Source organism: Salpingoeca rosetta (assembly GCF_000188695.1).
Source record: "Salpingoeca rosetta unplaced genomic scaffold supercont1.15, whole genome shotgun sequence".
Classification (NCBI taxonomy): domain Eukaryota; class Choanoflagellata; order Craspedida; family Salpingoecidae; genus Salpingoeca; species Salpingoeca rosetta.
In genome coordinates, this window is record NW_004754919.1 from 1,186,742 (window position 1) to 1,208,059 (window position 21,318).

Genomic DNA, 21,318 nt, shown 5'->3' on the forward strand with positions numbered 1-21,318 from the left:
ATGCAAGTGTGCAACAGAGGTGCTGCTGCGGGGAGGGGGGTCACGCACCCACCCACGCACCCACACACACACACACACACACACACACACACACACACACACACACACACACACACACACACACACACACACACACACACACACACACACACACACACACACACACACACACACACACACACACACACACACGTCTACAGGAGCAAGAGCGGCTTGCGCGGGAAGACCACGAGAAGCGGGTTGCAGAGGCGCGCGAGATGAAGCGTATCTGGGACCTGCAGCAGGAGCAATATGAGCGGGAAAAGAAGCTTGCCAACCAGCCGCAGTGGAAACGCGACCTCATTGAGCGCAAGCAGCAGCACCGCTCCTGAAGGACGGCGGGTAGCGGCGCCTTTATGTGTGTGCGTGTGTGCGTGCGTGTGTGCGTGCGTGTGTCTGTGTCTGTCTCTGTTTCCGCCTCTGGTTCTGCCTGTGTCGGCCTTTTTCTCTGAGCACTGTCCGTCTGCTGCGAGGCAACCTTTGTGGAGCTGTTCATTGAAAGGTGACGGAGAATGGAACAGACATGAAAAGCAATACCAAGCACATGTGAAGCAAACACACACACACACACACACACACACACACACTCTCTCTCTCTCTCTCTCTCTCTCTCTCTCTCTCTCTCTCTCTCTCTCTCTCTCTCTCTCTCTCTCTCTCACACACACACACACACACGCAGAATCACCCGTGTCAGGTGCTGAGCGCGTAGCTGAGGGAGAGGGTGGTGGTGGGAACGCCGCCATCAACACCAAGGTCATCCAGGGTGCGGCACTGGAGCGTAGAGCCAAAGTCAACCTGCACGAAGCCAGCGCACGCTGGATCAGCAACGCAGGCGCGTGCGCAGTCCTCTGCCGTCGCGTCATTAAACTTGGACAGCACGTGCGCGGCGTCAAACGCTGTGGAGAAACGGCGGGACGTGGCCTCGTTTGCACCGGTGCCAATGTAGTGCAGGTCGAACCGTGACGTGGCGGCCTTGGACAAGCTGAAGGAGGTGGTGCTCGTGGGGATGAGGGTGCCGGTGTCCGACAGCAAGCGGCACTCCAGCCCGAGAAGATCACTTGAATGCTCCCACGCAAACACGCCCGCACAATCTGGGTCTGCATCGCACGCCTTGGTGCACGCTTCAAAGGAAGCCACGCCGGTCAACTTGGCCAAGATCTTTGTAGCGTCAAATGCGGTTGAGAACCGCAGATGCTCGTTCTCGGCGTTTGACCCGCTGGCTGTCACGGAGTATCCAATCAAACTCGGTGCTGCGCTCCAGTCAACAGCTGTCATTGTTGTTGTTGTTGTTGTTGTTGTTGTTGTGGTTGTTGTGGTAGTGGTTGTTGTTGTTGTTGTTGTTGTTGTTGTTGTTGTTGTTGTTGTTGTTGTTGTTGTTGTTGTTGTTGTTGTTGTTGTTGTTGTTGTTGTTGTCGTCGTCGTCGTCGTTGTAGCTGTTGTTGTTGTTGTTGTTGTTGTTGTTGTTGTTGTTGTTGTTGTTGTTGTTGTTGTTGTTGTTGTTGTTGTTGTTGTTGTTGTTGTTGTTGTCGTCGTTGTAGCTGGTGCTTCGCAGATACCTTGGCTGCAGACACCATCGTTGTCGCCGTTGGCGCATGTCGTGCCGTCCACCAGGGGTCGGCTGTTCGAGTTGACGATGCACGTGGAGAAGAAGCAGCGCCCAACGGCGCACCCGGAGACACAGGCCTTGTTCAGGTCATTGAAGGAGTTGCACCGCAAGGACACCTGGTTCTGTGGAATCTTGACTGCGCTCGTGGACACGAGGCCCGTCGCGGCAGGGCTGCCGGTCTTGCTGAGCAGGTGGCAGCGCGTGGAGCCCGACGTGAGCCTGTAGTGGAACATGGCCTTGCACTCGCCCATGGCCAAACACGCCTCCTGACACGCGCGCGCTTCAATGTCGAGGATCTTCTGCAGCAGGCTGGCCTCATCAAACGCGTTGCTGTACCGCGCAGGCTGCTCAGACGGAAGGCCAACATGCTCCACAGCCATCAGCGTTTGCGCCTGTGCCTGCACACCCATTGGTGCCACCGCCACCGCCATAAGCAGCAGCAGTAGCGACGGCGCCATGGCGGCGACCCTCATCATGCTCCGTGCACGCAAGCCCGCCATCATCGTCGTAGGGTGCGGCTTCTTTGCTTTTCATACGCGAAATAGTTTGCTGACTCAGCACTTTTTCTTTGTTGAAGCAAGCAAGCGTCAAGGAAGACATGGCAACAAGAAGCAAGAAGCAAGCAAGCAAGCAAGCAGGCAAGGTCAGCAGTGCACACACAAATAAAGCGCACAAGGACGACAGGGAATAACGCAAATGAAGGCAGACACGCAATCACTGCCAACCCATGTCATGCATGGGAAGCGAACATGCCAAAACAAATAAAGCCTTTCCAAAGTGATAGAAAGAAAACACGCGAGAAGCAATCAGGAAATGAAAGGAGTGATGACCAACAACCAAATCACATCACAGCACATCGCATAACGCCATCTGTATCATGTCTCCAGCTCTCTGAAACAGGCGAGCACGGCATCCCGCCCTGCGTCTTCCTCTCCCTTGCATACAGCTTGCACCATCGCGCTCAGGAGCTACAGAACCGCGGCAGCAAAGAGGGCGACGGCGCCTAGAGCGAGCGTCATCGCAGATGCAATTGGGGCGTGCAGAAATGCAGACGAACAATACTGCGGGTCGTTGCAGCTCCGGTCAGTCATGGCCGCAACAAAGTCAGACAGCAACAGCACGTTCTCCCTGTGGATTGTGGTTGTGTGTGTGTGTGTGTGTGTGTGTGTGTGTGTGTGTGTGTGTGCAGCGGGGAGTGAAGGAAAGGCACGAAAGACGCTCGTTGCTGGGTGCGAAGTCAACAGCAAGGCGGCACAATACTGGAGTGCATGGAAGGAAACAGAGAGCCGAGGCTTCACTGCCCCAGCAAGAGCCCACAAGCACAACTGCACACGCACAGACACACAAGCACACAGACACATACAGACAGACACAGACACAGACACGGACACGGACACAGAGACAGACACAGACACAGACAGACAGACACACCCACGCACACACACTCACGTGTCGTTGAGGTCGGTGACGCCGACGTATTCGAAGAAGCGGGAGGAGCGAACAAAGGTGTGCACGTTGCAGTCAACAACAAAGGGAACAAAGTTTGGGAGGTGCGTCAGGTTGGTCAACAGCGGCGTCAGCTCCTGTCAAAGCAATACCAACACACAGGGGAAGGCACAATGAAGGTGATGTGGCCATGGCGGGAGAACTTTGTGGATTGGAGGCAAGACAATCTGTTGTTCAAAGTGGAGCCGAAGTTGAACACATACATACACACAGACGCACACACACACACACACACACACACACACACACACCCATACAGATGAAGACGGTCCGCACCTGTGCCCAGAGCGTTGAGTAGCAGCCTGTGGAGCAGTCTGCGTGACACTGGCCCGTGAACGAGTCCTGCACTTCATCGATGCACACATCAGCACTGACGGCACACGCACCCTGTAGGCAGCAGTGGCACCCGTAGTCCTGGTATCTGCACGCACACACAAGAGCGCCACCATTTACGTGTGCACACGTGTGGTCGGTGGTGTTGTCGGTGGGATTAAACATTGCTGTTACACTGAGATGTTGCACGGGAGGATGCGTGCGGCACAGAGCTGGAAACACGAACGGCCCGGCATGTCTGATGCGCACGCAATGGGTTGCGGTAAAAGCGTGGAGTGGTGGTGCCTGCAAGCAAGAATCAGCAAACAGCAACATGGATGTTTCGTACGTACGTGTATTGCATGAAGAGCCGCTGTGTTTCGTCGTTGTTGCAGGTGATGTGGGTGGCGCGGGCGTCCGGAAAGCGCGAAGCAAACGCAATCATCGACTCCCGCGCAACGCTGATGGTGGTAGCAAGAACGGGCCACACAAACAGCAACACAAAAGAAGGAGGGTGAGGGAGGATTGTACTTCAAGTTAGAGGTGAGCATGGCAAGGGGGAACAACTTGCGCACGACTGCACACAAGTCGCAGTGATGGTGGGACAACGTCGGAGAACCGTGGGTGGGGGACTCCAACACGACGCACGATGTGGTGCAAAGCGGTGGTGACAGGTGACGTACGTTGCACCGCGTTGCAGGTTCGTCATTGTGGGCGAGTACGCAATCTCGCTGTCGTGGAAGCCCGTGTCCTCGCCAAACACGCCGTACTGAAATACCTGTGTGCGAAACGGCGACATGTCAAGTGGCAGTGTGTGTGTGTGTGTGTGTGTGTGTGTGTGCGTGTGTGCGTGTGCGTGTGTGTGCGTGTGTGCGTGTGCGTGTGTGTGAAGGGGGGTGTTAATGTGAGAGAAGGACGAGCAGTGAGGGGACGACATGGGGTGGTGGGAAACGAAGCAAAACACACACACACACACACAAAGAGACACACACACAGAGACACACACAGAGAGAGACACACACACAAACACACGCAGGAACAGTGTCACAGGAGTGTTGCCGCACGTGCTGCAGGATGCCGCGTTCGATGGCCCACGTGGGGCTGACGGCGGCGAGGCCAACGCCGGAGTCGGCGACGAGTGCGATGTTAACATCGAGGCCACGGTCCTCAATGGCCGCTGCCAGGACGCTGCAGTGCGCAATCGCGCCATACGCACCGGCGCTGTCTCCAAAGCACACCAGGTCTGCACGCGAGCAGTACAGGGTGTGCGTGTGTGTGTGTGTGTGTGTGTGTGTGTGTGTGTGTGTGTGTGTGTGTGTGTGTGTGTGTGTGTGTGTGTGTGCGTGTGTGTGTGAAGTGTGTACGTGACAACAGAAAGTGAGTGACCAGTTCGTGCACATAGAAGACACACACGCACACTACACTCCATAACACGCCGCTCTCCCCCACATACAATCACATCCACTGCGGCGCACCCTTGAGGATGCCGGTGTCGACAAACTCGCGGATGATCCAGTCGACCGCCGTGCGAGCATTGGCGCTCCCCTGGTGGTTGTCGCACAGGAAGTGTGTGTGCATGCGTACGTGTGTGTGTATGTGTGTGCGTGTGTGTGCATGTTTATGTGAGGGGAACGCGAGACACAAGGCGACAGCGTGTTGTTCACCAGCGTGCTGTTCATGTGGTCGTGTCATTCGCACCAGCACAGAGGGAGAACGAGCCAACACCGTGGACACGAAGATAAGGAGCAAGCAAGCAGCCAACAGCAGCAGCGAGCACAACCCTGCGTCCAGCTTCCATGTCACAGAGAGTAACTGGCAGGCGTACCTTGTGGTGGATGGTGCAGTTTGAGGAGGTGCAGTTGGTGTACTCGTGCGTGGCGTTGCCCAGATGCACGTCACCAGTGCAGTACGGCACAAACACGTGGCTCCTGTGCAAGGCAAGGCCATGTTTGGTGCACACGTGCACGTGAGGACGATGGGAAGAAAGAGATGCAGAGATGTGCACGAGCACGAGAGCAACAATAACAATACACCGTGACTGCGATTCTCCACTGCTTCTGTCCGTACATCCGTTCCCTTGCCCATCCTTCCACCCTCCATGCATCCCATCCATCGCTTCACCACTTCCACCCTCCATCCATCCCATCCCTTCCCATCCTGTCCCATCCCATCCATTCACACCACTCCCAACTCATGCGACTACTTCCCCAGCAACGCACCACTTCCTAAACGGGTTTTCCTTGTTTGAGCGGTCGAGGAAGCCGCCAAACTCGTCCGGGTACACCTGCGCCAGGTTGAACCCGCACTCAATCGCCGCCATCGTCGCGGGATCAGGATTCAACTGCACCCCGCGCAACAGCAGGAATGAAGGTGACATTGGGGGAGGATGGGTTTGGTGAGAGGATATACATGCGTGTGTACGTGTGTGCAATTCTGTGCCTATGAAAGAGTGGGTAGGAATCTGGCACCCATTTGTTCAAAGAACGCGCGTCCTTACCGTGCGGAAGTAGCTTGAGCGGCAGCTGTCTGAAAGCGGTGGATCGCACAGCGCAGGCTCAAAGCATGTTTCTGCGCTCCAGCACGCGCCTCCGCCGCTGAAGTCTGCACACGAAGGTGAGTGTGAGCGATTGAGTGAGTGAGTGAGTGTGTGTGTGTGTGTGTGTTGTGAGTGTGTGTGTGTGAGTGTGAGTGAGCGAGTGAGAGAGAGAGAGAGTGAGTGTGTGTGTGAGAGTGTGTGTGTTTGAGTGTGTGGGTGGGTGGGCGAGGTTTGCTGCCAACGGTGACACGGATTTGCGTCAAATGTGGTATACCGCTGAGCATGATCATATGCAGTGCTACTGATGCGTGAGCATGGCGTGAGTGAACTGAAACGCACCGAGGATGAGTTTGGACGTGTCCATCTTGGTGGCAAGGAATGCCCATGGGGATCCGTCCGAGCACGTGGTGCCTTCTGGACGAAGCACGTACTCTTTTTCTTCCAGGTCATCGAGGGAAGGCAGGTCATCTGGGTGCTGTGGTGTCGAGACACGCTCCAGCGTAGCATCAATGCACTGCCAAATGTGTGTTTATATTTGCGTGTGTGCGCGTGTGTGTGTGTGTGTGTGTTCATGTGCGTGTAAGTCAAAACAAAGACAGTCAGTCGCCCGTATTTCAAGCACGCAGGTAGGACGACTGGTTCCCTGTTCTTGCTTTCACTGCACCCACGCAGCAAAAGACCTCGTCCACCAACACACACATATCACAACATGTCAACTCATCCCAACCTGGCAGAACTCCGAGTTCACGCTGCCACAGAGAGCAAACGTGTTGGTGAAGGCTGCATCTTGTGCAGTCACGCGTCCAATTGCCACTGCCACCACCACCACCACCACCACCACCATGGCCAACGCCCCCCGACGACGCGTGCTCGTCATCAGCATCATCGTCATCAGGATGGTCAGTCAATATCGATCGAGCAAACACAAACACAGCCCCCAAACCACGAGCAGCAGCGCCACAGCAAGCAAACCAAAACGCCAGGAAGGACGGCAGTCGCAGAGAACAAATGGAAGATGTTCGTGAAACATCGAGCCAAGCCAAACACTACCAAAGGGTGTGTAGCTACTGTTTGTGCTGTCGTACAATTTTGGCGGGCGAGCTGCTGTCTGCTGCTGTTGTGAACGGTTGGTGCTTGACTGTGAGAGTGGTTGTCTGGCTGGCTGGCTGGGTCATCCATCATCAGAGGCTGCAGTGACACGGGGAGCGACACAAGCAGTGACAAGGCAGCAAGCGAGGAAAAGGAAACGTGCACGTGTGCCAGCCAGCCACTTTGTATTGATTTCGGGGGGCTGGCTGTTGTTGTCATTTCTGCTGTTTTGTGCAGAGAGCAGCTGCGAATCACCGACGATGACATCGAGAAAGCAGCATGGTGGGCCAGACGCCGCCATGTACGAGTCCAAGGAAAACCTCAAGGCCCTCTCCAACATCCTCCCCGCCATCAACGTGCGTGCGTGCGTGCGTGCGTGCGTGCGTGCATGTATGTTGGTGTGCAGGCGTGCTGTATGTGAGTACACCTCCCAAAGCAAATCAACACTCAACATTGCACAAATGTGTTGTGTGTACACATGTGTGTGTGTGTTTGTGTGTGTGTGTGTATATATATGCTTGAATGTGGTTGGCCAATATTGTGTGCAGGACAAGTACAAGGATTACGTGCAGCAGGAGAACATCACCGCAGCTGGCGTGGCGTCCCTGCTTGTGCACATGTGGTCTTTCATGGAGGTGAGGACATGCCCCGCCAGTGAGCTGCGATTGGTGTCGTCTGCTTTCCCAAGAATCTTTTCCTCGTTTGGCGCCCATTTCACCTTGCATGCACCGTTATTGCTGCTGCCCGTGCCATTGGAACTCTTGACCTACAGAAACACTTGGGCAAGCAGTCTGACAACCAAGCCATGACCCGGTTTCCCGTACGTGTGTGTGCGTGTGTGTGTGTGTGTGTGTGTGTGTGTGTGTGTTGGGTCTCTCTGAGTGTCGGCATTGTGCTTGTGCTTGTGTATGTGTGTGTGCTCTTGTGTGCGTGTGTGTTCTTGTGTGTGCCTTGTTTGGTGTGTATGTGGGAGGGTGTTGGGTCTTCTCTGAGTGACGTGACCACTTGATTGCCTGTGTACGCGTGTTTCCAGTTTGCAGTTTCATGCCTTCATCCACAATTCCTCTCACGCCTGCACGGTGGCTCTTGGTGGGTTGTGCATCTTGCTTGTTTCGATGCGCAGGCGCGCTTCTTCTTCGACTACTCAAAGAAAGGGCCGCTCGTGGATATTGTGGGCACGGCATACAAAGTCAAGGCAGACACGCAGATGTAAGAAGAATCTGCCTGGCCTCTGCAACGGTTGCCTTTACCAGCCCTGTTGCGGCTGAAACAGAGACAGCTTCACTCTCACTTGCACTTGTGAAAGCCAAACATACTCACGACACACATATGCACACAAACGCACCCTCACACAACTCTCACTCACCCTCACACTGATGCAAACCCGCACTCACACACACACGCACACACACACACACACATTTTGCAGGCGGCGGTTTGACTTTGCGACGCCGTCCAAGCTGAACCGCAACATGAACATTCTGCTTGAAGTGCAGCGCGTGCTCAAGGAAAAGCACCACTTGCGGCCCATGCGCGTGTATTTCGCGCCAAAGGTCTCCGCCAAGGACAAAGAGAGGCTGAGCACCGTGGCCAAGGTACGAATGATGCTGGGTGATGATGATTTCAGTGAGGTTGTGGGGAGGAGCAGCACCTTTTGTGTTGAATGTTTGCAGTCGCATTGGCTGTATGCCGTTATGCCTTGCATGTGCATGCAGGTTTTGTTAATCATTCGTGATGTCCAGTCCCGCGTCTGCCCCGACAATGTTCACACACACACACACATACACACACACCCACACAAACACACACACACGCACACACACACACACACACACACACAGGAGCACGACATGGAGACGGTTGGTTCAGAGGACGAGGCAACACACGTCATCACCTCCCTCCCAAAGCGCGATCCTGCCGACGGTGCGTTGTGCACATAAAGATGTGTGAAGATGTATGTGTGTGTGTGTGTGTGCGCATGTATGTGTGCGCATGTATGTGTGGGCAAAATATTCCAGCCATCACCGTCACATGACCTTGTTTGTTTCTCATCACCATTCCGCTGTCACCACATCACCACTTCACCACTTCACCATACCACAACCACACCACCACACCACCACCGCTATCACCACCATCACCAGATGGTGAGGAGTGGCTGCGGCCTGTGCTGAAGCGCAAGGACCGCGTGCTGGCGCACTACTGGTACTTCCCGGACAGCTACGACACGTGGCTTCCCGCTCGCGACGTCGCTGCTGAGATTGAGCGATACCAGCGCAGAGGTGCGTTGATACGCACGTGGTGAACGGTGTATGGTGGTGGTGCTGTTGCTGTTGCTTGGTTGTTGTTGTTGTGTGGACAGCGATGAGATGAGTGATGCGACAACTCACGTCGCGGCTCCACTGCCCCTTGCCCCCCCCCGCAGACCGGTTCTACGTGAACGGGTACTGGTTGCTGCACACCGCCAAGTACAACGAGTTCATGAACGAGGAAGACTACGAGGACACGGACCCAGAGGTGCGGTTGGGCTGCTGCATTGTGTTGTGCGTCGAGTACGTGTGTTGTGTTATGTGCGTGCGTGTGTGTGTGTGCATTGTGCTATCGCTCACATGCTTCCTCACCATGTGCACACACACACACACACAGGAGGAGGAAGCGCGCTCGTCACCGACGCGCAACAGACGAACGACTCCGCCGTCGCGGCCAACACCAACCGTATCGGAAGCTGCGGCAGTCAAGACCGCGAGCACGCCATCAGCCGCGTCAAAGGCAAAGGCAAAGGCGAAGGCAAAGGCATCCTCATCGTCGCCAGCGTCATCCTCAGCAGCAACAGCGGCAGCAGCAAGCAGCAGCGTGAGGGGCCGTGGCAGCCGCAGCAGCAAAGGCAGCAAAGCTGGCACTGGCAACAACATCAGCAGCAACAGCAACAGCAGCAGCAACAACAGTGGTGGTGGCAGCAGCAAGGGGCGGCGATCATCAGCCAAGGCAGCAAACAACGGGTCGGTGATGGTGGTGGTGGTGGTGGTGGTGGTGGTGGTGGTGGGGCGTACGTGTGTGTACGTATGTTCGTGTGTGTGTGTGTGTGTGTGTGTGTGTGTGTGTGTGTGTGTGTGTGTGTGTGTGTGTATGTATGTGTGTGTGTGCGTGTGTGTGTGTGTGTGTTTGTGTGTGTTCGTGTGTGTGTCTTTTTTTTGTGTGTGTGTGCGTGCGTGTGTGCGTGCGTGCGTGTGTGTGCATGGTTTTGACATGTTGAAATGAAGAATTTCGTGTGCCGCGTATGGATTGTGTTTGACTCTCATGTTCTTGCATGTACACGCACACGCACGATCATTCACGCTGTTGCTGTGTGAGCAGGAAGCGAAAGCATGAGGAAACACCTGCGAGCAAGAGCAAGCGCAGCAAGAAGGCCGCGGCGTCCAGCAAGCGAGCGAAGACCACCGACGATGATGACGATGATGGCGAGGAGGAGGAGGAGGACGTCGATCCCCGCATCGGCCTCCCGCCAGACACAAACTTGCAAGGTTGTGCACGTGGTCATGTGTGTGTGTGTGTGTTGGAGGGATGGGTGCATTGTAGGTGTTCGTGGTTGTGTGCGTATGTGGATGTGGCTGTCACATGTATGTGGTTTGTGTGTGTTTCTCATTTCTCATTACCCACCACTCATCCCGTGGACAACGCGTGGGTCTACAGCTGTGCGTGTGGACGTTGAGAAAGCGCTGTTGGAGGCCGACACAAATGCAAAGAAGAACGAGCTTCAGGTACACACGTACATACACACACAACGCGCGCACACGCACACGCATGCACGTGTGCGGATCGTCGTTGTGCGTTGTTGGCAATGCATGCCCTTGCTTGCTTGTTCCCTTGCTTCATCCATGTGATGTTCCACCCAGTACCCTCACCTTGACACACGCTCATCTTCGTCACCACGACCACCTTCACCACGGTCATCACCATCATCGTCATCAGCCGATTCGAAGCGGTCATGTGCTCGACATTTCGCATTCAAAGGGAATTCCAATCCAAGCCGTTGAGGTGCGCACGGTCACGCGTGATGGTGTGTGTGTGTGTGTGTGTGTGTGTGTGTGTGTGTGTGTGTGTGTGTGTGTGTGTGTGTGTGTGTGTGTGTGTGTGCTGTGTGTGTGTGTGTGCTGTGTATGTGTGAACTAGGGGACATTTTATTTTGTTGATGACCATTTGTTGCCGTGAAATGGCTGCTTCCACTCACTCTTGCGTGCGCACGCGCACGTGTGCGTGCATGTTTGTGTGGTTTTACTCCAGGGCGAGGCACCTGTTCCCAAGCCAGAGCAGCCAGCCAAGGTAGCGTCATGCCATGCCATACCACGCCACGCCACACCACATCGTCGCACGAACAGCACGCTCGACAGCGCTGTTTGCATTCATGCCACACCAGCAGCACCATCACCACCATCCACCACCATGTTCCCCTGTCACCCTCACTCACTCACATCAAACAACCAACCAATTACCGAGCAGAAGGCGAAGACGACGGAGGCGCAGCAGCAGCACATCATCATCCCGGCCGCCGCCGCCTGGTTCGACTACGAGAACATCCACGAAATTGAGATCCGCGCCCTGCCCGAGTTCTTCAACGGGAAGAGCAAGGGCAAGGCCCCGCAAGTGTAAGTCGGCTGATGTGCGTGTGTGTGTGTGTATGTATGTGTATGTATGTGTGTGTGCGTGTGTGTACGTGTGTGTGTGTGTACATGCGTGTAACGACGCGTCAGGGGTATTCGTGTGGACTGCGCGGTTTATCAATGTGTTGCATGGCTGCGCATGGTAACCTGACCCTTCTCGCCTCCACGTCACTGTTCCATCTCCACCGCCACAGCTATATGGCGTACCGCAACTTCATGATTGACACGTATCGCCTCAACCCGTCCCAGTACCTCACAGCCACCGCCTGCCGCCGCAACCTCGGTGTGTACGTGTACATGCATGTGTGTGTGTGTCTGTGTGTCTGTGTCTGTGTCTGTGTCTGTGTCTGTGTCTGTGTACGTCTGCGTGTGCATCTGTGTGTGCATGCGGGGATCTGTGTGTGTGTGTGTGTGTACATGCATGTGCACATCTGCATGCGGACTGCCGTCGCTTGCCTGCCGCGTCGTGTTATCATGTACTGACGACCGCAGCGACACCACACCTCTACCTCCCTCGCGTCTGCTCACACCACCGCAACTGCGTGCTGGGCTGATCTGCAGTTGGCGACGTGTGCGCGATTGTGCGCGTGCACGCGTTCCTGGAGCAGTGGGGCCTTATCAACTTCCAGGTGCGGTCTTGCTCTGGTTTTGTGTTGATTGGTTTTAGTACCACCTGGACGTGAGCCTCCACCTTGACACACACGCACGCACGCACGCACACGCACGCACGCGCACACACGCACGCACGCGCACGCATACACACGCACACACACACACTCACTCACTCACACGCACACTCTCTGTTGTGTGTGTTGCAGGTTGACAAGGAGACGCGACCGACAGCTGTTGGGCCGCCGCCAACATCCCACTTCCACATTCTCGGGGACACCCCGCAGGGCTTGCAGCCGCTGCACATGAAGAAGCTCGCTGACGAGGTGTGGCGCGTTGTTGTTGCTGCTGTGCGCGCGTGTGTGTGTGTGACCATGTGTGTGTGTGTGTGCACCTGCCCATATCTGTTTTCTCGGCTCTAATGCACACATACATACCCACACGCACACAACCAACCACCCACACGCACACACGCACACACCTTCACCTTGGCGTTTACAGCAAGCGAGGGGTGATGCAAAGGCGCGTGTTGTTGATCTGCCAACGCCACAGCTGGGCATCCGCAGCACGTCCACAGCGACTGCACAGAACTTTGGACTGCGCCGGGATTTGTACAGCCGGCCAGCAAGCGAGGAGGGCGCGCCGTGGAGCGACCATGTGCGTTGTCTTCGTGCATTTTGCTGCTTGCATGCGCACTGTTGTGTTTTTGTTTGTGTTGTGTGCTTGTCTTTGTGTTTGTGTGCTTGTGCTGGTGCTTGTGTTGTATTTCCTGTGATCCTGTGTGTTCTTTGGATAAGTGGCATCTCTCCTCACCCTTCACTCCTCCTACCACCACGTCGACCACCGCCACCAGGAGGTGCTTGCGCTGCTTGAGGCCGTGGATCTTCACCGCGACGATTGGATGCGCGTGCGCGATCACGTCAACCGCGTCTGCTACGCCGGCGAGGCCGTCCGCAGCCACGACGACTGCGTCCTCGCATTCATCAGGTGCCATACTTGTGCCACGATGGTGATGATGATGATGATGATGACGATGATGATGATGATGATGCGTGTTGTGTGTGTGTGTGTGACTTTGTATGCGAAGTGCATGTTTGTTCGCCTGTATGCGCGGCTGCACTTCGTTCTCCCCCCCCCACACACACACACAATAGCCGCTGCTCACCCTCGCCACACCACCATTCCCCTTCACTCCCCTGCCCACCAATCAGGCTGCCGATTGAGGACACGTTCCTGCATGAGGAGACGAAGGTTGATGCTGATCCAATCCCTTTTGTCACCGCACAGAATCCACTCATGAAGACGCTTGCTTTTCTCGCCTCTGTGGTCGAGGTCAGTGCACCGCCCAGGCATTGCTTTGTTGTTGCGTGTTTGTTTGTTCGTTTGTTTACTGTGCGGTTTCATGCGTGCACGTGCATGTGCATGTGCGTTTGTGCACGCGCTTAATGTGTGTGGGTGCGTCATGCAACGGAACTTGCTTGGCTCGCACCGATGACGCTTCTCCCCTCCCCCGTCCGTTTCCCTTCACGATCACGTTTCCCACCCGTTTTCCCCCTCTCTGCCATGCAGCCGAGTGTTGCTGCTGACGCGGCGCGGGCAGCCATGCTCAAGATTGGCGAGCGACACACAGCGGCAGCAGCGGCAGCAGCAGCAGCAGGGGGAAGAGATGGAGCGAAGGAGGGCGAGGAGGAGGAGAAGAAGGAAGGTAAAGCAAAGATGGATAAGGGCAGTGATGGGGCGAAGGAAACAGAGACAGCAGTAGCGGCAAAGCAACAAGGGGGATCGAAGGAAGAAGAACGCAAGGCAACAAAGACGCCGGTAACGCAATTGGTGCAACTGCTTCGGTCGCGTATGACCCTGGGCACGGGCGATAAGCAAGCACCAGCACCAGCAGCACCAGCAGCAGCAGAAGAGCAGCGCAGATCCAAGGCAGTTACGGCAGAGGAGGGAGAGGGCACTGGTGCTGGTGGTGCGATGGACACGAGCGAGGACGCAAGCGCGCCGGCACAGTCGTCCCAGCAACAGGCAGTGAAGAAGGAAGGCGACAAGGCCCAGCCAGCACAAGCAGAAGCAGCACAGCAGGGCACGACAGCCACTGCATCAGCAACAGCAGCACCGCCGTCATCATCATCATCATCCTCGTCGTCGTCGTCACAGGCAAAGCCGCCCGGGTGGGCGTGGACGGCGGAAGAGTCGAAGGAGCTGCAGGCGCTGGTGACGAGCGAAGACGTGCAGGAGGCGTCACGCGCAGCGCTCAAGGCAGCGTCCAACAAGGCCATGGTGGGTGCGCTGCCGTGTGTTAGAACGAGAGGGGGGATGGCGGAGCAGTGGTGGTAGAGGCGGTGGAGGGGAAGAGATGCTTGAAAAAGGAGGCATGCGCACTTGGTCATCGCAGTAACAGTGGTGGCAACGGGAGTGGCGGTGGTGGTGACAATGACGCCAGATGTGTTGCTGTGCATTTGTTGTGTTGTGTTGTGTTTTGCTGTGTTGTGTTGTGCTGTGCTGTGCTGTGCTGCGTTGTGTGTGAGAGTGATTGGCTGCGTGTGCGTGGAGACGCCATTCCTTCTCACGAAAACACAACACCACCACACCCTACGCGTCCTTGTCTTGGCATGCGTGCGTGCTGTATGCATACTTGCGCTTCTCCCCCTGTGCCTGCCCCTTCTCCTCCCCTCTGTGAAGGCGTTGGCGCGGGCGGCTGAGCGGCACATCCGGGCGCTGACGGCGGGCCTGATTGACGTGCAGCTGCAGAAGATGGAGATGAAGTTGCGCCACCTGCAGGACATTGAGGCATGGATGACCTCTCTCCAGGCAGACGTGCGTCGGCTGCTCCTTTTGCGTATACGTGTGTATGTGTATGTGTGTGTTTGTGTATATGTGTGTGTATGTGTGTGTGTGCGTTTACGTGTGCCTTGATGTGTGTGTGTGTGCGCGCGCGTGTGCTCTCTGTGATTGGCACGGGCACTCACCCCCACGTTGAACTGCTTCTGCTGCTGGTCTTGCACACGACGTGTTGCGCGTGCAGACGGTGCGCAAGCGCCAGGAGGCCATGGCCGAGCGGGCGCGCGTGTTTGCAGAGCGCCTTCGCATTCAAGAGGTAGGTGTGTGTGTGTGTGTGTGTGTGTGTGTGTGTGTGTGTGTGTGTGTGTGTTGTGTGTGTGTGTGTGTGTGTGCGCGCGCGCTTGGCAATGCACCTTTGCCATCCCAAATCGCATCATCCACTGTGGTGTATCCGTGATGGGTGTGCGTGTGTGTGTGTGTGTGTGTGTGTGTGCTTGCCTCACCGTGTCACTCGCTGCCATCTCACTTGTACTGCTTTGCACCTGTGCTGCGTGCCAATCCACTCCCTAGGCCGCCCGTCGTGGGCAGGATATCGCATAGCGCCGCAGCGGACACATCCATCATGAGCCAGCGACAAGGGTTGAATGAAGGATGAAGGGAGGAGTGGCGTGCATGTTGTTGGTGTTGGTGTTTGTGTGGAAGCAACAGTGCCTCTCTGTCTGTATGTTTGTTTGGACGTTTGTGTGTCCGTTAAGATGTTTGGTTGATGAGTTTCTGTTTGGTGTCTGTTTCATGTCATCCATCATACACAAGCCGAGACAAGCGAATGACATTGTGATGTGACATTGCGAGAATCGAGTGACTGTGAGAATGTGTGTGTGTGTGTGTGTGTGTGTGTGTGTGTGTGTGTGTGTGTGTGTGTGTGTGTGTGTGTGTGTGTGTGTGTGTGTGTGTGTGTGTGTGTGTGTGTGTGTGTGTGTGTGTGTGTGTGTGTGAGGCCTCTTAACGTGCCATGTTTTTTGCTCCGTCAGCAGATTCTGATATGACAACAAAAAGCGTGACTTTGACGCGGATAATTTTCACCAGCGATGACGTCATATCTTCATTTAACAATAGCATTCAAATTCGTGCAGCGCGTATTGTGTCGCGCACAGAGAGGATGGCCAGCTTTGCGCACAACAACCCGCACCCGATTGTGGCAGAGACAGGGATTGGCCGTCACCACGATGATGGAGCAGGGTCATGGGCGAACAAGCCATCTGGTGCAAAGGGTGCACGTCCTCAATACCAGCCGTACGCCCAGGTCTACTCGGCTGGCACGCATACCCCGTCATCGCCGTATACTGATGTGAAGCTCTTCACCCTGGAAGGCGATGGTGGGCGTGGGGGCTCAAGTACGGTCGACGAAAAGCAAGGACGGGGTTGCGGGCTCAAGGCTCTCCTGGTTGTCTTGCTCGTGGTCATTGTCGCCGCGGCTGTGAGTGTGCCAGTAGCCGTGACGAGCACAGCGGCTGGTGCCAGCAAGAGCCGCGGCCAGAGCGCTTCAAACGTCACCACAACAGCAGCTGTTGTGACAAGCGCAGGCACGACAGTTCATCCAGCAACGACTGTGACAACGGCCAATATCACCACCAGCACCGCCTCTACGACCCCACCGACAACATCAAGTACTACAACGACTACTACAACGACTACTACAACCACTACAACCACTACAACAACAACAACGACTACCACAACCACAACAACCACTACCACAACAACCACTACCACAACAACCACTACCACAACAACAACCACTACCACAACAACAACCACTACCACTACCACGACGACAACCACTACAACAACCACTACGACCACTACAACAACCACTACGACCACGACTTCAACAACAACAACAAGCACAACAACAACCACAACCACTACCACGACGACAACCACAACAACAACAACATCCACAACCACAACGACCACGCTCTCCCCTGACATCTTGGACTGTGATAACCCGAACTCGCGCCTCTATTTTGCGACTCAAGCCATGACCACTGCAGCTGCTGTTGTGAACTGCTGCTGTGACGAGTTCTACGCGTTGGAGAGCGTGAATGGATCGGTGACGCTGCGCAACACGGAGACATCCTTGCAGTTTGGGTCCGTGGTGCATGTTGGCGGGGACATTTCAGGTGTTAGTGGCGGCGCACTTGAGTCTGTTGACTTTGGGCAGGTGACAACTGTTGGTGGTGATGTTGCTATTCACTACACCAACCCTGTTAGCGCCATTGCGTTCGGCTCGCTGCGCGATGTCGGCGGCACCGTTAGCTTGGCAGGCACAAGCTTCAGTGTTGCCCAAGGAGGGGTGACTGGGAATGTGCTGATTTCGGCGCAGACACTGGAGAGCATCGACTTTGGCGGCATCACCGGTGTCAGCGGTTACGTCAGGTTCACCTCCAACGCTGCCCTGACCAGCATCAACTTTGGCAAGATCACCAGTGTGGGTGCCTACGTGGAGTTTTTGCGCAACGATGCCCTCACCAGCGTTGACTTTGGCAGCATCGCCGGCATTGGCGTCACTGGTGGCAGTTTTGGCGGGTACATTAAGTTCTTTTCCAACGATGCCCTCACCAGCATCGACTTTGGCAGCATCACCAACGTGGTCACGTACATTGAACTCAATTCGAATGCTGCGCTCACCAGCATCAACTTTGGCAGCATTACGAGCGTGGGCACCTACATCAGATGCGTCGTCAATAGCGCCCTTGTTGCCGTTGACTTTGGCAGCATTGCCAGCGTGGGTGCAGACATTGACATCAGCACCAACGCTGCCCTCACCAGCATCAGCTTTGGAAGCATCACCAGCATCGGCGGTTACACCAAGTTCACCTCCAACGCTGCTCTCACCAGCATCAACTTTGCCAACGTTGCCAGCGTGAATGGGTACATGAGCTTCACTTCCAACGCTGCCCTGGCCAATGTCGACTTCAGCGGCATCACCAGCGTGGGTGGTTTCGTGTCGTTCCTCTACAGCGACGCCCTGGCCAATGTGAACTTCAACAGCGTCACCAGCGTGGGTGAGCACGTGTACTTCTTCACCAACAACGCCCTCACCAGCATCAACTTTGGCAGCATCACCAGCGTGGGCACCTACGTCTGGCTCTATTCCAACGCCGCGCTCACCAGCGTTGACTTTGGTGGCATGGGAAGCGTGGGGACGTACGTTGAGTTCAAGAGCAACCCCGCCCTAACCAGCATTGATTTCCGCAGCCTGGGCAGCATCACCCAAGATCTGAGACTCTTGTTCAACCACGCCCTCACGAGCTTCAGCATTAGCAGCGTACTCAGACTGGGCAGACTGGTGCGCTTTGAGTCGAACAATGCCCTCACCCACATTGACTTCGGCAGCACCATCAGCGTGGGCAACTCCATGCTTTTTAAGAACAACCAGGCACTGACCTCTGTGGACTTTGGCAGCATTACCCGTGCGGAGAGCGGCATCAAGTTTGAGAACAACGACGCGCTGACGATCGTGGACTTTGGCAGCATCACCTTTGTTGGCTTCACCATCGACTTTAAGGACAACGGCGCCATCACCAGCATTGACTTTGGCAGCATCAACAGCGTGGGTGGAATGCTCTCCTTTACAAACAACGACCTCCTGACCACTGCCAACTGCCATGGCCTCAACGCAATGTGTGTGAACAACAACGATGGCATCACGCTCATCGCCTGCCCAATGGTGTGCTGATACTGATACCCTTTTGTTGTTGTTGTTGTTGTTGTTGTTGTTGTTGTTGTTGTTGTTGTTGTTGTCGGTTGTTGTTGTCGGTTGTTGTTGTTGTTGTTGTTGTTGTTTGTTGTTGTTGGTGGTGATGTTGTTGTTGTTTGTTGTCGGTGGTGGTGCTGGTACTGTCTTTTCGTCCCTCGATTGCCAGTGCTGTGTGTTTCTTTTGCGTCTTTCCTTCTTGGTTTGGAGTGTCGAATGAACAGAACTTCGTGCGTTCATTGTTGAGAGAGGCTGAAAGACTCTCGAGAGTCGAGACAGAGGAGCCTGCCACTTGCACGTCTACTCGCACACATACACACACACACACACACACACACACACACACACACACACACACACACACACACACACACACACACACACACACCCGCGGCTCGTCCTATATTCAGTCAGGGCCTATAAACAGTACGATTATGCCACAGGCGTGCATTTATTCCGCACCACCACCACACAAACCGCATCTCACACCACTGCCCGCACCACCAGCACCCCACACACCAACCGACTGTCGCCATGTCTGAGAAGAAGAGCAAGCACAGCTCGATTGGGCTTGCGGAGAGCGCGTTGGACGCCCTGCTCCAGGCCGTCTCCAAGAACAGGACCGACGACGCAGCGTAAGTGCCCGAGCTGTGAGATGGAGAGAATCGCGTGCACCCGCATATGTGTGCCTGTTTGTGAAACGAGACGAACAATGCACCCCTGTCTGGCCTGGTTCCCGTTCTTCATATGGTGGCTGTTCACACTTGTCTGCCCATATGTGTGCGTGTGCGAACTACTCATGGCCCAGGAACTTTGTTTCCATGCTGGAGGATATGAAGAAGAAGTGGAAGGATGCTGGCCCATCAAGTGGGTGTCGTCATGTGTTGATGTGTGTGTGTGTGTGTGTGTGTGTGTGTGTGTGTGTGTGTGTGTGTGTGTGTGTGTGTGTGTGTGTATGTGTGTGGTAGTGTGTCTCTCGATTACGACCCCTCTCTGTCTCTCTCCCTCCCTCCCTCCCTCGCTGCCTGTGCTCGAGTTTTCACGCGTGCGTGCTTGTCATAGGTTTTTGCCACTGCTGCTGCTGCTGGCAGTGGACATCCATTGCCCATTTGTGACTAACAATCAAAATGTCGCGTGCTTTCAGAAACCGGTTGCGTCAACATGGTTGACCGTGCCATCAAGTTCATCCACGAAGCATACGAGGAGTACGTGCGCTCTTACGATGGCTGCCGGCGTGACGTGTGGCGTGTGGCGTGTGGCGTGTGGTGGTGTGGCGTGTGGCGTATGGCGTGTGGCGTGTTATGCTCTCCGTCAGAACAAGGGGTTGCAATGGCCCCGAGTTCCCAAACCCCTCATCAAGCACACTGACTCGCTCGCATAATCCACGCACTCACGCTCTGTCAATGCGCACGCTCTCTCTTCGCTGTGGGAAACAGGTGCGAGGGAGACCCAGACATCAAGCCCATCGCAGGAAGTGAACTGTCCGCCCGCTCCTCAGACGTGCGGTGCCTCACATGTGCATTCCACACACGTACACAAGTTGTTCCAACCGTGTCGCTGGTACAGCGTCATTCTATCCTTTCAGCTGACAACCACCATTGTGCCTGTCACACACACACACACACGCACGCACGCACGTGCAGGGCCACCTGCCTGACATTTACAACGTGCGGTCGTTCCGCAACCGCTACAAGGAGCTGCGGCGTGAAGTGCTGAGCAAGTTGGCAGACCTCAAGGAGGAGCTTGGCACCGTCATTCCCATGATCTGCCAGCAGTCCATTGAACACATCCACGTCAACGAGATTGTCATGACAAGCGGTGCGTGTGTGTATGTGGGTTTGTGTTTGTGCGTGTGCTCGTGTTTTGTGGTTGAGCGTGTGTGCGTGAGCGTACGTGGGTGTGCGCGAGCGTGCGTGAATGTGCACGAGTATTTGTGTGTGCTCGTCCGTTATTTTAATCCTGGATCACCATTAGCCACTTCATGTCACACTGCCACCATCACACGTCATGGCTGCGTGCAATCCTCACGCGCTCCCCACATGCATCCCCCTTCCATCATCACGTGTGCGTGTGTCCCCGTCCAGGTTACTCCACCACCATCCTGGAGTTTTGCAAGAAAGTGCGCGCGAGCGGCCGCCAATTCCACATTATCGTCGCAGAGAGCGAACCCGTCACAGCGGTGCGTGCGTGTTTGTATGTTTCCTTGCAAATGGGTTTGGTGGATGACTGCTTTCGTACTTTGGTGATCTCTCTTCTTGATCTCGGTGTGCAACTCGGTTCACGTTCCTCCACTCCAAGCCTCCCCTCCCCCCCTCCTCTCTCCTCCTCCCCTCCCCTCCCCACACACCACCACACCACACACACACACACACACACACACACACACACACACACACACACACACACACACACACACACACAC

At 55.4% G+C, this 21,318-nt stretch overlaps 6 protein-coding genes across 6 annotated transcripts in view; 4 read left to right on the plus strand and 2 right to left on the minus strand.

The window, feature by feature from the left end:
- The window catches only part of PTSG_06047 (uncharacterized protein), a gene marked incomplete at both ends in the record, with an annotated part of 2,230 nt that extends 1,859 nt beyond the window's left edge, over positions 1–371 (plus strand). Inside the window, one exon of the mRNA XM_004992884.1 lies at positions 201–371. Within this exon, the coding sequence (XP_004992941.1) occupies positions 201–371 (171 nt within the window). The remainder of the gene's footprint in view (positions 1–200) is intronic.
- A 358-nt stretch (positions 372–729) lies between these two features.
- Positions 730–2,148, minus strand: PTSG_06048 (uncharacterized protein; the record flags this gene model as incomplete). The annotated part of the gene is made up of 2 exons (XM_004992885.1): positions 730–1,307; positions 1,596–2,148. The coding sequence occupies 2 exons, from the start codon at positions 2,146–2,148 to the stop codon at positions 730–732; spliced, it is 1,131 nt and encodes a 376-aa protein (XP_004992942.1).
- Positions 2,149–2,192: 44 nt separating this feature from the next.
- Positions 2,193–7,006, minus strand: PTSG_06049 (uncharacterized protein). The gene is made up of 12 exons (XM_004992886.1): positions 6,727–7,006; positions 6,339–6,513; positions 5,961–6,064; positions 5,683–5,804; positions 5,289–5,391; positions 4,939–5,008; positions 4,528–4,706; positions 4,147–4,241; positions 3,817–3,924; positions 3,428–3,572; positions 3,095–3,228; positions 2,193–2,773 (listed from the first exon to the last, which is right to left on the minus strand). Exons 1-12 carry the CDS (start codon positions 6,889–6,891, stop codon positions 2,614–2,616), a joined length of 1,560 nt encoding a protein of 519 aa, XP_004992943.1. The 5' UTR covers positions 6,892–7,006; the 3' UTR covers positions 2,193–2,613.
- A 47-nt stretch (positions 7,007–7,053) lies between these two features.
- PTSG_06050 (uncharacterized protein) lies at positions 7,054–15,960 on the plus strand. Its single transcript, XM_004992887.1, has 25 exons — positions 7,054–7,125; positions 7,326–7,444; positions 7,637–7,723; positions 7,861–7,908; positions 8,212–8,297; positions 8,518–8,683; positions 8,930–9,011; positions 9,233–9,370; positions 9,514–9,605; positions 9,735–10,087; positions 10,443–10,609; positions 10,779–10,846; positions 11,058–11,123; positions 11,370–11,408; positions 11,586–11,731; positions 11,941–12,029; positions 12,308–12,375; positions 12,565–12,681; positions 12,857–13,012; positions 13,209–13,342; positions 13,567–13,687; positions 13,925–14,635; positions 15,038–15,172; positions 15,381–15,452; positions 15,707–15,960. The coding sequence occupies exons 2-25, from the start codon at positions 7,349–7,351 to the stop codon at positions 15,734–15,736; spliced, it is 3,267 nt and encodes a 1,088-aa protein (XP_004992944.1). The 5' UTR covers positions 7,054–7,125; positions 7,326–7,348; the 3' UTR covers positions 15,737–15,960.
- Positions 15,961–16,252: 292 nt separating this feature from the next.
- Positions 16,253–18,878, plus strand: PTSG_12387 (uncharacterized protein; the record flags this gene model as incomplete). The annotated part of the gene is made up of 1 exon (XM_004992888.1): positions 16,253–18,878. Exon 1 carries the CDS (start codon positions 16,296–16,298, stop codon positions 18,876–18,878), a length of 2,583 nt encoding a protein of 860 aa, XP_004992945.1. The 5' UTR covers positions 16,253–16,295.
- Positions 18,879–19,358: 480 nt separating this feature from the next.
- Positions 19,359–21,318, plus strand: part of PTSG_12388 (uncharacterized protein) — a gene marked incomplete at its 3' end in the record, with an annotated part of 3,492 nt that continues 1,532 nt past the window's right edge. Inside the window, exons 1-6 of the mRNA XM_004992889.1 lie at positions 19,359–19,531; positions 19,705–19,763; positions 20,041–20,101; positions 20,333–20,396; positions 20,540–20,714; positions 20,981–21,079. Coding sequence (XP_004992946.1) covers positions 19,431–19,531; positions 19,705–19,763; positions 20,041–20,101; positions 20,333–20,396; positions 20,540–20,714; positions 20,981–21,079 — 559 coding nt within the window. The 5' untranslated portion in view covers positions 19,359–19,430. The remainder of the gene's footprint in view (positions 19,532–19,704; positions 19,764–20,040; positions 20,102–20,332; positions 20,397–20,539; positions 20,715–20,980; positions 21,080–21,318) is intronic.